Source organism: Microtus ochrogaster, linkage group LG9 (assembly GCF_000317375.1).
Source record: "Microtus ochrogaster isolate Prairie Vole_2 linkage group LG9, MicOch1.0, whole genome shotgun sequence".
In the NCBI taxonomy this organism is placed as follows: domain Eukaryota; kingdom Metazoa; phylum Chordata; class Mammalia; order Rodentia; family Cricetidae; genus Microtus; species Microtus ochrogaster.
The window spans coordinates 21,147,535-21,160,349 of NC_022034.1; the positions used below are offsets into that span (position 1 = coordinate 21,147,535).

General features: G+C 41.4%; 2 protein-coding genes across 2 annotated transcripts in view; one reads left to right on the forward strand and one right to left on the reverse strand.

Annotated features, from left to right (window-relative positions):
• The first annotated feature begins 4,206 nt into the window (after positions 1-4,206).
• On the forward strand, positions 4,207-10,796 carry Col10a1 (collagen type X alpha 1 chain). The gene is made up of 2 exons (XM_026787450.1): positions 4,207-4,362; positions 7,910-10,796. The coding sequence occupies exons 1-2, from the start codon at positions 4,209-4,211 to the stop codon at positions 9,778-9,780; spliced, it is 2,025 nt and encodes a 674-aa protein (XP_026643251.1). The 5' UTR covers positions 4,207-4,208; the 3' UTR covers positions 9,781-10,796.
• Positions 10,797-11,762: 966 nt separating this feature from the next.
• LOC106144239 (5'-nucleotidase domain-containing protein 1-like) overlaps positions 11,763-12,815 on the reverse strand; it is a 14,327-nt gene continuing 13,274 nt past the window's right edge. The window contains exon 6 of the mRNA XM_026787499.1: positions 11,763-11,855. Within this exon, the coding sequence (XP_026643300.1) occupies positions 11,763-11,855 (93 nt within the window). The remainder of the gene's footprint in view (positions 11,856-12,815) is intronic.

Below are 12,815 nucleotides of genomic sequence, written 5' to 3' on the forward strand. Positions count from 1 at the left end.
GGTACTAAAGTGATTGACATTATTGAGAAACAACTAATTTTTAAGATATGAATTTTTTTTAAAAAAACTTGTTTTCTGTAGACATCTATTAAGATATGATTAGATGAGCCGGGCGGTGGTGGCGCACGCCTTTAATCCCAGCACTTGGGAGGCAGAGGCAGGCAGATCTCTGTGAGTTCGAGACCAGCCTGGTCTACAGAGCTAGTTCCAGGACAGGCTCCAAAACCACAGAGAAACCCTGTCTCGAAAAACCAAAAAAAAAAAAAAAAAAAAAAAAAAAAAAAAAAAAAAAAAAAAAAAAAAAAAAAAAAAAAAAAAAGATATGAATAGATGAACTAGCATCATACATGTGACTTGTTTCAAAATTTGTAGTGGAAGGGATGGGTGGAAAGGAGACTGAGTGATAGTGAGTTAAGACTAGGTGATGGGCCATTCCCTGCTTATAGGTAAGATCAAATTTTTCTATAATAAAGCTTAAAATATGAGCACAAATAACAAAAACTTAGGTATCTAACATTAGAAAGATTTTGAAAATGCTACTAGACTATATCTTCCATCTCAGAGTATATCAAGGCCATGTTGAGGACTTTTGCCACCTTAATAGACCCCAAACACCAAGCAATCTGTGTCAGAGCCCGCAGGACTGAGCAGTGGGAAGAAGCTGAGAAGCACTGTGCAAACACCTCACGCACAGGAATGTGCATTATCCACAGGGTGTTGGCCCAGTGTCTTAAATGTCTAGTGTCTAAAAGGTACTCAAGAAATATTTGCTGAATGAGTGACTGACCCAAGGTATGTAATGGCAGCTAACTGTACATGTGCAAAAACAGCAAGTCATATTTGATATTGAAACCTCTAGGCTCACTGGCCCGAGAGGGCAGGGCCCCGTTTCAAGTAGAATGAATTTCCTTCATAAAGCCACAGACCAGTCAGTTCGAACACCTACAAGTAAACACCCAGAATAAAAATAGTTTTATACACACGACTAGGTGTGGGTGTGGCCAGCAAACACTCTGATTCTACAATCTGTTTTGGACAAGGCAGTACTTAGAATGTGAGTAACAAAGCAAACGGTTGGCAGAGCCCGTTGTGCTGAAATAAGCACAGTATTTGCCAAAAGGGCTGAAGAGCCAGCCTGCCAGTAACACACACTCCCCAAAGCTGGGGAACAGACTGAGACACTCACACGTGTTCACACACACACCCCAAAGGTGGCGCACAACCACCCAGCATGAACCTCATTTTTACTTTTCTCAAATATGAAATGGGTTCTGACTATAGGGGGCAGTAGGAGGGGATTAGAAGTCTCTTGGTCTAATATGTTTCACTGTGTTGCTGAAAAGCCAGATGGGTATAAATGCTGAGGAAGCAGTTCTGAAAATATCAGCAGAAGCCACAGCTGGACAAACTGCACAGGGGCAGATTTCGGCGTCTACAGCTGAGAACTACTCTGCTGAGTGTTCACAGGAATGAGACCTAAGCAGATAAAGCCTCAGGAGCAAGCATACGCACTGGTGTAGATGTGACAACACACACACACACACACACACACACACACACACACAATTACTAAGAATGCCTTTCTACAGCCTTCCTTCCAGCACTGAGGAGCAGGCATGTTCCTCCTAGTTCAGAATGGTCTCTACTGAGCATGTGCAAAGGAGGCTGGCTTGACCTGTCACTTGCCCTTTGTAGTCTCTCAGATGCAGTGCAGCTTGTATTACTAAAAGAGCTGGTTTTTATATCATTTCTAAATGATAAAGTGCACACTAGAATAACAACTCTCTGGGTCTCCTGATAATCTAAACTAATTTTTAAAAAAGCCATATTTAAAACCAAGTATGGTGTTATACTTCTGTTTTCCCAGTACTTGTGAGGCTGAGACAGGAGGACTGCTGTGACTTAAGAGGTATCTGGGCTATACACAAGGATCAGGCTAGCTAGGGCTTTATCCTAGGACCCTGACAAACAAAAACAAAACTTCTAAAAGTGGTATTTAATATATATACCTGAGCGTTACACAGAAATATACATAATAATATAGTTTAAATTCTTTTTTACTTATTTATGTGTATGTGTGTGTGCCTGAGTGGATGTATGTGCAATTCATACATACAATAGCAGTACAGGTGAGAAGACGAGGTCAGATCCCTGGGAACTTGAGTCATCATGTGGGTGTTGGGAACCAGACCCATTCTTCTGGAAGGCAGTGAGAAATCTTAAGCACTGAGCCCTCTCTCCAGTATCTCAATAACATAGACTGTTAAATGTGGCAGCAAGCAAAACATTTAAAAGACGTGAGAGGAAGAAGGAATTACGCATTTGTATTTCAACAACTGCACAAGGATTTGTCCAAACACACTCAGGAAAGGACCTGCAAGAGGAAGAGCAATATGAAAAGAACAAATTTTCATTTCATCAACAGCTAGTATTCTAGTTACTGATCAATCCTGAGCCCACAGTGCTCTAGTGCTAGCTAGATGTATTCATGCTGTGCACCAAACCTGCTCCAAGCCTGCTCACCGGCACAACTCATTTGTCTCAGAACCAAATGATGACATTAAACGGCATGCGAAGCTTGGTCTCTCAACTCCTTACTATTACATTCCTCCAGATCCTGAAAGCTGATAATAAGGTCTCTAAGGTTGTAAAAGAGAAAACCACCGACTGGAACTGATGGTGATAATGTTTATTTCTCTGGGAGAAAAATATTTCTCATCCGGATGCTTCAAGATCCCTGTAGCATCAGTCAATCTTATTTTTAAAAAGCAAAGTCTGAGGATTTTCCCTTTAAAATGAATATAGCAATCTGATGTAAATAAACATATCGTAGAGTTATCAAGTTAGCAGGCTTTTCAACTATAAGGTATAATGAAAAGTTAAGGAGGAAAATCTAAATCCACTTATTGACTTTTGTGTAGTTATGAACAAAAAATTTAAACCGTTCAGCGAAGTTAAACAGCTAACTGCACAAGTTCAAGATGTCTTGCACTTGTCTCAAAATTCAAAAATATTTAATATTTAATATGAAATATTTAATGCTATCTTTCCTCTATGTTACCCTCTAAAAGCTTGCCCTAAAATTATGATATGCAAAATAATGTACCTACATTTTCACTGTTTTTCCCTTTAGTTTAAGCTCTCAAAATTAGCAAAAATTTGGGTCAGATACTTCTATGAAACTTTTTTTCTAATAACTGACGGATTAACATGATGACTTAGATTCATATTCTACCTAAAATAACTCTCATAATTTTCTACCAAATATTTTCAATCAAATAATACAAGAATGTACTTTTTAAAAATAAGGGCAAATCATCATTCCATCATTAACCCACACTGGCGTTAAACTCCTAAAATGAAATATAGAAAAAAAAGTACACAGCTAAAGCTATTAATATATATTGAAGACAAAGACTTTATTTTCTAATAAGAAAACAAGGAAAAGAGAACCCTGCGTGATTTTGTGTGCCTGCCCAACAGGACTTTCCACTGTAATTAGTGTTTACCACCCCTGAGGGGTGGAGCTTAAACAGCGTAACCTCATGCAATAAGAGGATGAAACAGTATAAATACCCCAGGGCAGCTGTGGGAGGGCATCATCCACTGCTCACTGGGCAGAGGAAGCCAGGAAAGCTGCCCACACATCGCCAGGAACTCCCAGCACCAGGTAAGTCTGGACCGAGGATCACTGGAAGGCATCCCGGCCAGGTAGCTCAGAAACAAACTTCAGTCAGTTATAGACATCTTTGTATGTGTGCATGATTTTAAAAAGTGGCTTTCTACCAACGCACCCAGACAGGTTCATTTGTAGTTACCTATTTAAAATATTCTTAATAAAAAGGACTGTACAAATTTGCCTTAATATGAATTTCAATGTATCTTGAAATTTCTAGTTATTTCAGGTTATATCAAATATTCTGGATTGTTTAATATAGTCACCTAGTAATGGGATTATGTGGTGAGGGTCATTTTATTTGTAAAGCAGTATTTGAATGAAACTTCTAAAAACTAACAAGACATATATTCACATAATACAAAATTACCTATTATTTTATGGAATATATTCAAGATATAAAAGGTCAGTCATAAAAAAATGAGATAACTATATAATGAACCAATTTGTAGAGCATCACAAAAATAAAACAGATAAATCATGAAGTTACATGTAATTATTGTCTTCTGTTTTTCAGAATTCATCTGAAACTATGCTGTCACAAATAGCCTTTTTGCTGGTCATGTCCTTGACCTTGGTTCATGGAGTGTTTTATGCCGAGAGATACCAAACGCCCACAGGCATAAAGGGCCCGCTTCCCAACACCAGGACACAGTACTTCATCCCATATGCCATAAAGAGTAAAGGTAAAGTCAGCTGCACATTCTGCTCTACTAACCAGAGGGCTGGTGTTGTCAAATATTGATGATTAACTCCTTAACAAAATATTTTCCAATCTGTTCTTAGTCTATTTCCAATTCTTGGTTGAAATGATGTGTGTAAAAAAGAGGTCTGTACAGGAATATAATAATCCTGGAGAAGGTGGTAGAAGAGAAAGACACATTTGAGGAATACCAAAGACTATGGAGCTGGATTTTTTTTTCCTTTCAAATGATGGTTTCATACAATTAACCATTTACCCAGAATCTAGAAAAATCAATCCAATAAAATTAAGTTAATTTAAACTAAAAACAATTTCATAGACTAGGAATTTTATGTATCTAATTACTTAAACATTTGCTTCAAAAACTCAAGGCTGCAGATATTAAAGAAAATTGGTATCAAATAAAACCAGACAGCCCTCAATAAACCTAATGGGCAAAGGAAGTAGTAATTTTTATAATCATTTATATATTCATATATAGTACACTGGTTAAATGTACAGACATAACTAACTGCCAAGGGCTGCTGTGAAGTTTGCCGAGTGTGTATGTCTGGCTATTACCATATCCATGCACTGCCTCCTCTTCTACTTCTCCATGGGGATAGCCTGAGACATTTTATCTTTCCTCTGGAATCTAATGCTCACCTGTCTAGCTGTGTTACTATGAAGGATGCCAAGACAGTCCATGTGAAATAACATGAGATCGTCAAAGAAGGGCAACAATCCAGTCGTGTCTTTGCTAATTCCACTTAACAGATTCAGACACGATGACCACTGATAATACAAACTCTCCGGATTCCACTTCCCACAGTATTTTTCACCTTATTCATATGTTTTGCTCTGCATAGAGCAAAATGTGTGTTGTAATCTTTAAGTGGTACAGTTTTAGAAAGATATGTTGAAAAAACTGAATGTTTAAGAATGTTTTTTAAAAGAATTAAATATTTCATGAAGGCAGCTTAATGTTTAAAAAATATTAGATACTCTTTTTTTTTATAAACTTGAATTTTCATGGTTTTATTACCATGAAGAGTAGAACCCTCCAGTGAGATGCTTCAGGGACCCCACAGATGAGTGGCTCGAGATGCACCTTAAACTGCCCTGGCAAATATCTCAGTGGGTTCAGGAAGGGATGGCAAGGGCAGAGAAGGGGGGCGGGGCTCTGCAACTTGTTTCTTTGTATAGTGAAAAGATCGGAGAGATACTCTTGACTGTCCATAACACATATCAACTGAGGAAAAGATAAAAGCTGGAAGGAAAGACTAGAAGCCAAACTTACTCCACCTTAAGGCAGTGAGCGTAGTTTGGAGTGCCAACAGGCAGAAACGAGCGTGGCACTTTGACCAAAGTCAGATCTTTTAGTATACTACTAATATTCCAAAAAGCGTTGGATTAAAAGGAGAACACACCACTGCTAGAAGGTTAGACGTGCTTCTGTCTTCACTTCTGAGACATGCAGAACACATGGAAATATCTTCTTAGCACACACAAAGTGGAGAAGCTGTGTTTTAATTAGTAAACCTACCCGGGTCTCTTTCTGAGAATGAATAGAAATCCCGCCCACTGCCAGGCGTCAGGGTCCTATAAGGAACACACAGACTGACAGGGAGAACAGTCCAAACACACTAACTGTGCTGGAGGGAAGCGACTCCGCCAGCAGTGCAGCCTGCCGACACTTAACCTTCAAGAAGGGAGCAGCTATTCTTGAGGGACAGTGCACCCTGATCTTCTGTTTGTAGACTAGGAGCTGATAACTAGCCTCCCAAATATGCACAGAAGCCAGACTCTTTCTTGCACTGAGAGGTTTAGGATCCTAAGAGCACCAGTCCAGGTACAAAGATCATCACTGGAGGGCAAGCTTCCAGCAGAGTCTGATGCTACCCCTTCCAGTAAGATGTGTTCCTCTCTTTGTTTTAACAGTAAAACATTTCCATAATTCTATGACAATTATTTTTTGTATAAACATGATCCTTATAATTGGATGCTGAAGTAAATTCTGCATTTGAAAATGAAACTATTTTACTCTAAGCCATTAAAAATTCCTTATTTACTAATCAATTTTATTTTGTGTGTCAAAGTTTATACACACATATCATGGATGTACACCAATGTTCATATCAGGAGTTATCTTCGAGAATATTAGTAACTACTGTTGGCTGACTACTCTTTAAGTGCCAGATATTTAATAAGAGATATTTTTTAAAAATTAATGTACTTGCATACAAACAACTATTGGCTAAAGGGAATATTCTTAAAAATGTTATTAAAATAATTTACAATTGTGAATAAATATCCCCTAGTCTACATTTTGACTTTTCAAACCATTAATCTTAAAAGTTTATCATATTAATAGTTAGCTAAAAATTATAGGTACATAGTTATGAGTTTATTAGCTCAGTGGTAGAGCATTCACCAAGCATGTGTAAGGTCCTGTTTTTGAGAGCTAGGACTAATATACACACACACATACACACACACACACACACACACACAATAAACAGATTATAGTTAAACATTATTTTACAGTTTTGAGGTATCTACTCTCACATCTGCTAAAGTAGCATTACTATGAACTGCTTTCCAACAGTATACAAACATAAAGGCTTCTGAAAACTTAGTAAATGAAAATTGTACAAGTATTTAAAAATCATCTGCAATTTTACTGTTGTCTTTACAAGTTATATATAACTTCTCTGAGACATTTACAATGACGACTGTCAGCACATAGGAACAAGCATGGTTTTCATGGCACATAGTAATGTTTACACCGCAGGCTATATCCCACCTCTGAGAGGCTTCTTAAAGCAACTTTATCCCCGAGGCTTTAGGTTTCACCCCCATGTCTGGTCCAAGAGCACGTCCTGTCACAGGCACTGAATAAGGGTTACTGAAGATGTTTGGCATAGCAGAAAATTGTTTTGGTTAGACGAATCCACAGCATTGAGGTTAAGAACATTTATTGTATCTTTATCATCATTTTGAAGTGATTCTATGTGCCTCATCAATGCATTATGCCTAGTCCTGTCATTCTTTCCTTCAATTTTAACTCAGTGAAGGAGAACAAAAACCCAAGTATACACTGAGGCTGAAACAAGAGTCTAAATCTAAGCAGTTCGGTAGGACACACTGCTCAGCTTTAAGTCTTGTATCGATGCCTTAGAAAATCACCTGCTTGAGGCTAGACTGTGTAACTCTTCCTTTTTTCCCCTTCCCTTCCTGACTACATGATCTTAAGACAAATGTCATCAACTCTCTTCCATGCGATGTTTACACTAGAGGGATTCTAGTTTGTTTTCATTGCCTCATTAGGATGACTCTACAGTCATGGTAGCTGTGGCTTTGTGAAACCACCTTCTCCAGAAGTTTCTGAACAAATATAACACATATACCATCCAACCCCATTGAAGACGGTTGTGTGGAAGATTTACCTGGAATGCAGGGACTACCACACTCTGCCCTTATTGTGCTTTGAGAATCTCCGGTTGCTTTTATGCTGCTTATATTGAGTGGTATGTTGGTGTGTCTTATAGGAATCCCGGTAAGAGGAGATCAAGGTGTTCCCGGTCCACCAGGCCCAGCTGGACCCCGAGGACACCCAGGTCCCTCAGGACCTCCAGGAAAGCCAGGTTATGGAAGCCCCGGGCTCCAAGGAGAGCCAGGGTTGCCAGGACCACCAGGAATATCAGCCACTGGGAAGCCAGGCCTGCCAGGTGTGCCGGGCAAACCAGGGGAGAGAGGACCACTTGGACACAAGGGAGATATTGGACCTGCTGGCTTACCAGGCCCTCGGGGCCCTCCAGGACCACCTGGAATCCCCGGCCCCGCTGGAATTTCTGTGTCAGGAAAACCTGGACAGCAGGGACCTACAGGTGCCCCAGGACCCAGGGGCTTTCCTGGAGAAAAGGGGGCACGAGGAGCCCCTGGTGTGAATGGACAGAAAGGGGAAACAGGATATGGTGCTCCTGGCCGTCCAGGTGAGAGGGGTCTTCCAGGCCCTCAGGGTCCCGTAGGACCTCCTGGCCCTCCTGGAATTGGAAGAAGAGGTGAAAATGGTATTCCAGGACAGCCAGGCATCAAAGGTGATCGGGGTTTCCCTGGAGAAAGAGGACCATCAGGTCCACCGGGTCCCCAAGGTCCTCCTGGGAAACAAGGACAGGAAGGTATTGGGAAGCCAGGAGCTGCTGGAGCCCCTGGTCAGCCAGGTATCCCAGGAGAAAAAGGTCACCCAGGAGCTCCAGGAATAGCTGGACCTCCAGGAGCTCCAGGCTTTGGAAAGCCAGGCTTGCCAGGATTGAGAGGACAAAGGGGACCTGTTGGTCTTCCTGGGGCCCCAGGAGCCAAAGGTGAACAAGGGCCAGCGGGTCATCCTGGGGAGGTGGGTTTGACTGGATCTCCTGGGAATATGGGACCCCAAGGACCTAAAGGAATCCCAGGGAACCATGGTATCCCAGGTGCTAAAGGTGAGACAGGTCCAGTTGGGCCTGTAGGACCACCTGGGGCTAGAGGAGCAAAGGGTCCCCCTGGGGTAGATGGAAAAACAGGGTACCCTGGGGAGCCAGGTCTGAATGGTCCTAAGGGCAACCCAGGGTTACCGGGCCCAAAAGGCGATCCTGGAGAGGGAGGACCCCCTGGTCTCCAAGGTCCTATTGGCCCTGCAGGACCTAAGGGCGTGCCTGGACACAATGGTGAGGCAGGTCCAAGAGGTGAACCTGGAAGACCAGGTGGCAGGGGCCCCATTGGGCCACCAGGTATCCCAGGATTCCCTGGGGCTAAGGGTGCCCCTGGAAACCCAGGTCCTCCTGGCCCAGCTGGCATAGCAACTAAGGGCCTCACTGGGCCCACTGGTCCTCCAGGTCCCCCTGGTCCAAAAGGACACAGTGGAGAGCCTGGTCTCCCAGGTCCCCCAGGTCCCCCAGGACCCCCTGGCCAAGGAGTCATGCCTGATGGCTTCATAAAGGCAGGCCAAAGGCCTCTTGTCAGTGCTAACCAGGGAGTAACAGGAATGCCTGTGTCTGCTTTTACTGTTGTCCTCTCCAAAGCTTACCCAGCAGTAGGTGCCCCCATCCCATTTGATGAGATTTTGTACAACAGGCAGCAGCATTATGACCCAAGAACTGGAATCTTTACCTGTAAGATCCCAGGAATATACTACTTCTCCTACCACGTGCACGTGAAGGGGACTCACGTTTGGGTAGGGCTGTATAAGAACGGCACACCCACAATGTACACATACGACGAGTACAGCAAGGGCTACCTGGACCAGGCTTCAGGGAGCGCAATCATGGAGCTCACAGAAAACGACCAGGTGTGGCTCCAGCTGCCCAATGCAGAGTCAAACGGCCTCTACTCCTCTGAATATGTCCACTCCTCCTTCTCAGGATTCCTAGTGGCTCCCATGTGAGCACGCAATACCAAGCTCTTCTAAACGCTCTGCTTGGAAAGGCTTTCCCCCAACTTCATCGCACCCACCCTGGAGATGCATGTGGAGGTCGGCTAAAAGTAAGGTGAGCACCTTGAATCTTCTAAAATGCACTCCGAGACCACATTTCCTCTGTAACGTGAGCACCAAGGTGACTACGTGCGGCCTCTCCTGAGCACCCAGCAGTTGTAAAGCCCTGGGGGGTTTCTGGGAATTCCCTTAATATTTAAAAATTTTACTGTAAGTTAAAAAAACTATCACAAAAACAGAAATAAGGTTCTAACTCACCATACATTTCATTTCAGAAATGCAGCATTTCTTTTTTAAAAAGCCTGTTTTTAATAATTAACATGAAAATGTCTAAGAAACATGCAGGAAGTATCCCATAATGTTGTATTATTTAAATACTTGAATATTCAAATTTAAAAGACACTGTATACCCTAGGATATTTCTGATGGTGCATCACTCTATGGCTCATGTAGCCCCTTTCATCAAGATAAATTAAAATGCACATGTGCATACACACTGGTTCAAGCTCTTATGAGAAACCAAAATACTGTATTACAATTACTTTGAATTACAAGGTGCTTTGTCACAAACCTTTTCAAGCTTTCCTGCAACTGAAGAAAGTCCACATACCTGGTGCAACTTGGAAGCAGGTGTCTGACCTAGTCTTAAGTTTGTCACACAGTGTGAACACTGAATTAATTCTGCTGCGTCTTTATAATAGGATGTTATGGGCTTACAGAACATTAGCACAGACTGCTTTCCATTCCAGTGAAAGTAAAGTTAACATTAAAGATTTCAAAATCAGATAGAAACGAAAAGACATTATTTATTTATGCTCTGTACTGTATTTTTATATTACTGTTTAAAACTGTTAAGCTGTACCTCACTTATTAAAGCATGGAGTATTTAATCTACTTGTTATTACAAAGCAATAAAATGACATGAATAGATCTTGCTTTCTATGCTTGAATTTATTTCCAAGCAACAGCTGGGTTTTCTCAACCATGCTTTTCCTTGGATAATGAGAAAATAATGGATGAGTTCCCTGCTGTCATGGGTTTGTCCTTCTGTCAAGACGATCATGGCACACACCATGGACAATGAGGAGGTAAAGGATAGCCTCTATGAGCCAGGATCAAGGCTGATGAATAGACACAAGAAAATAAAAATATATAAACAACACTTTAGAACACGGGGTTTATCTTGGCAGAAGAGAAGATGTCAGAGAAATATCAAATTGGAACAAATATCCTACAATTATTATTCATGAGCTTAGCACATTTTTAGTCATAATATTTAGAATTATTCTGATGGCTTGATTTACTGAAAGGAAGGCATATAATTTTTTGTTGTCAATCAAAAGGCAACATATTTCAAAACTTAAAATCCTGCTGACTCCATCAGCCTACTTGTTAATGAAGCCATTCTGACTCAGTCACTAGGGCAATGTAGCATAAAGGTTGTTTACTCATTGGGATAAGATTCTCTCTGTAAACCTGAAGAGGAAAGCAAAAAGCCCTAGCTTGAGGTGGGCAGGATTAGCCCCCATTCTGGGTCATCCTCTCCTATTCCTTAAACACAGAGAATGGAAATTCCATCAGCAGGTACTTTGTCTGCCTGTCTGTCTGTCTGTCACTACTGTCCTGAGGGCTACAGGTGTCATCCCATTCCTAAGCCACGACACAAGGACTGGGACTTTTGTTGCACGGAACATCCCCCGGCCCAGGAGAGCTGACTTTGCAGGCACATGGGAAGACAGTGGAACCGACTGGTTCAGAGTCCTGACAACTACAACCACAGAGCAAAATGAATACAGGTACCAGAACTAATTTTATAGCAAACATTTTTATCAGAGTAAATCCCAAGTAAAGAGTAGAGCAAAAGAGGTAGCATCTACCGAGTTCAGTAGACACGGGGCGTTTAACAAACCTCTATCAGGAAGCCCCTCTTCATGTTACTCACCCTTAAAGGCTGACATTTTAAAATTGTGTTGTATACCAGCAACTACATCCTTCCAAAAATCAAATGTTTTTTGACCTCTGTTCTGCTAAAAAAAGAAATTTCCAAATGTAACAAGTTCAGTAATTCTGTTTGTAAGCATAGTGGTAAGCTATAGCAAATAATTACGTGTATTGACTCTAAGGTCGGAATTCAGGTTATAGAAAACACGACAGATTGATACAGAAATATTCTTCAAACATCACTGCTACAAGTCAACACATAAATAAACATCATTAAGTATTAATGCAGTTCATATATCCCAAATAAGGTAAAAATTTCCACTCACACAGCCTAAAGTTATAGAATATTTAAACATACAAGAAATTTACCAAGTTCTATAGCTTCTGAAGCAATAAAATGTCCTACTTCAGACATGATGGCACCAACAAGGCCCAAATCAGGGTAGCTCAGCATTCACTGTCCAGTAAGCCTGCACTTTCACATACAAAGCAGTAACTCACGGCGACAGCACTAAATCTAAAATGTAAATCACTACAAGGAGAACTTTCCAAGCTGGCAAAGCAATTCACATTCAACTACGCAACTCTACAGCTCTTTGCTTCATAAAAACAGGCAGTGTCTACTTTCTATACAGAAGCCTACTAAATCTTTATATGCAATTATGCACACTACAAAATACTACAGGCTGATAAATGGGGGTGAAGTTCAGCAGTAGAGTCCTTGCCTAGAAGCGTAAGGACCTGGGTTTGATCCCCAGATCTGGAGGGGAGGGGAAGACTTGATACTTTTTCTCCCACTGGTGTATGATAAGAAACAGACTCCACTCATTCTGATAAAAATTACAATGCTGCGATATACCTCAGTGGTGATGGGGATACAGCTCAGTGGAGCTGGGGATACAGTTCAGTGGTGATGGGCATATATATCAGTGTGATGGGAATACAGCTCAATGTGATGGGGATACAGCTCAGTGTGATGGGGATACAGCTCAGTGTGATGGAGATATACATCAGTGTGATGGGGATACAGTTCAGTGTGATGGGGA

Bases quoted from the DNA above. Each gene is read 5' to 3' on its own strand.
- Col10a1 (XM_026787450.1), top strand. From the start codon at position 4,209: ATGCTGTCACAAATAGCCTTTTTGCTGGTCATGTCCTTGACCTTGGTT. The intron at 4,363-7,909 runs GTAAAGTCAGCT...TGTGTCTTATAG, and splicing joins ATATGCCATAAAGAGTAAAG to GAATCCCGGTAAGAGGAGAT.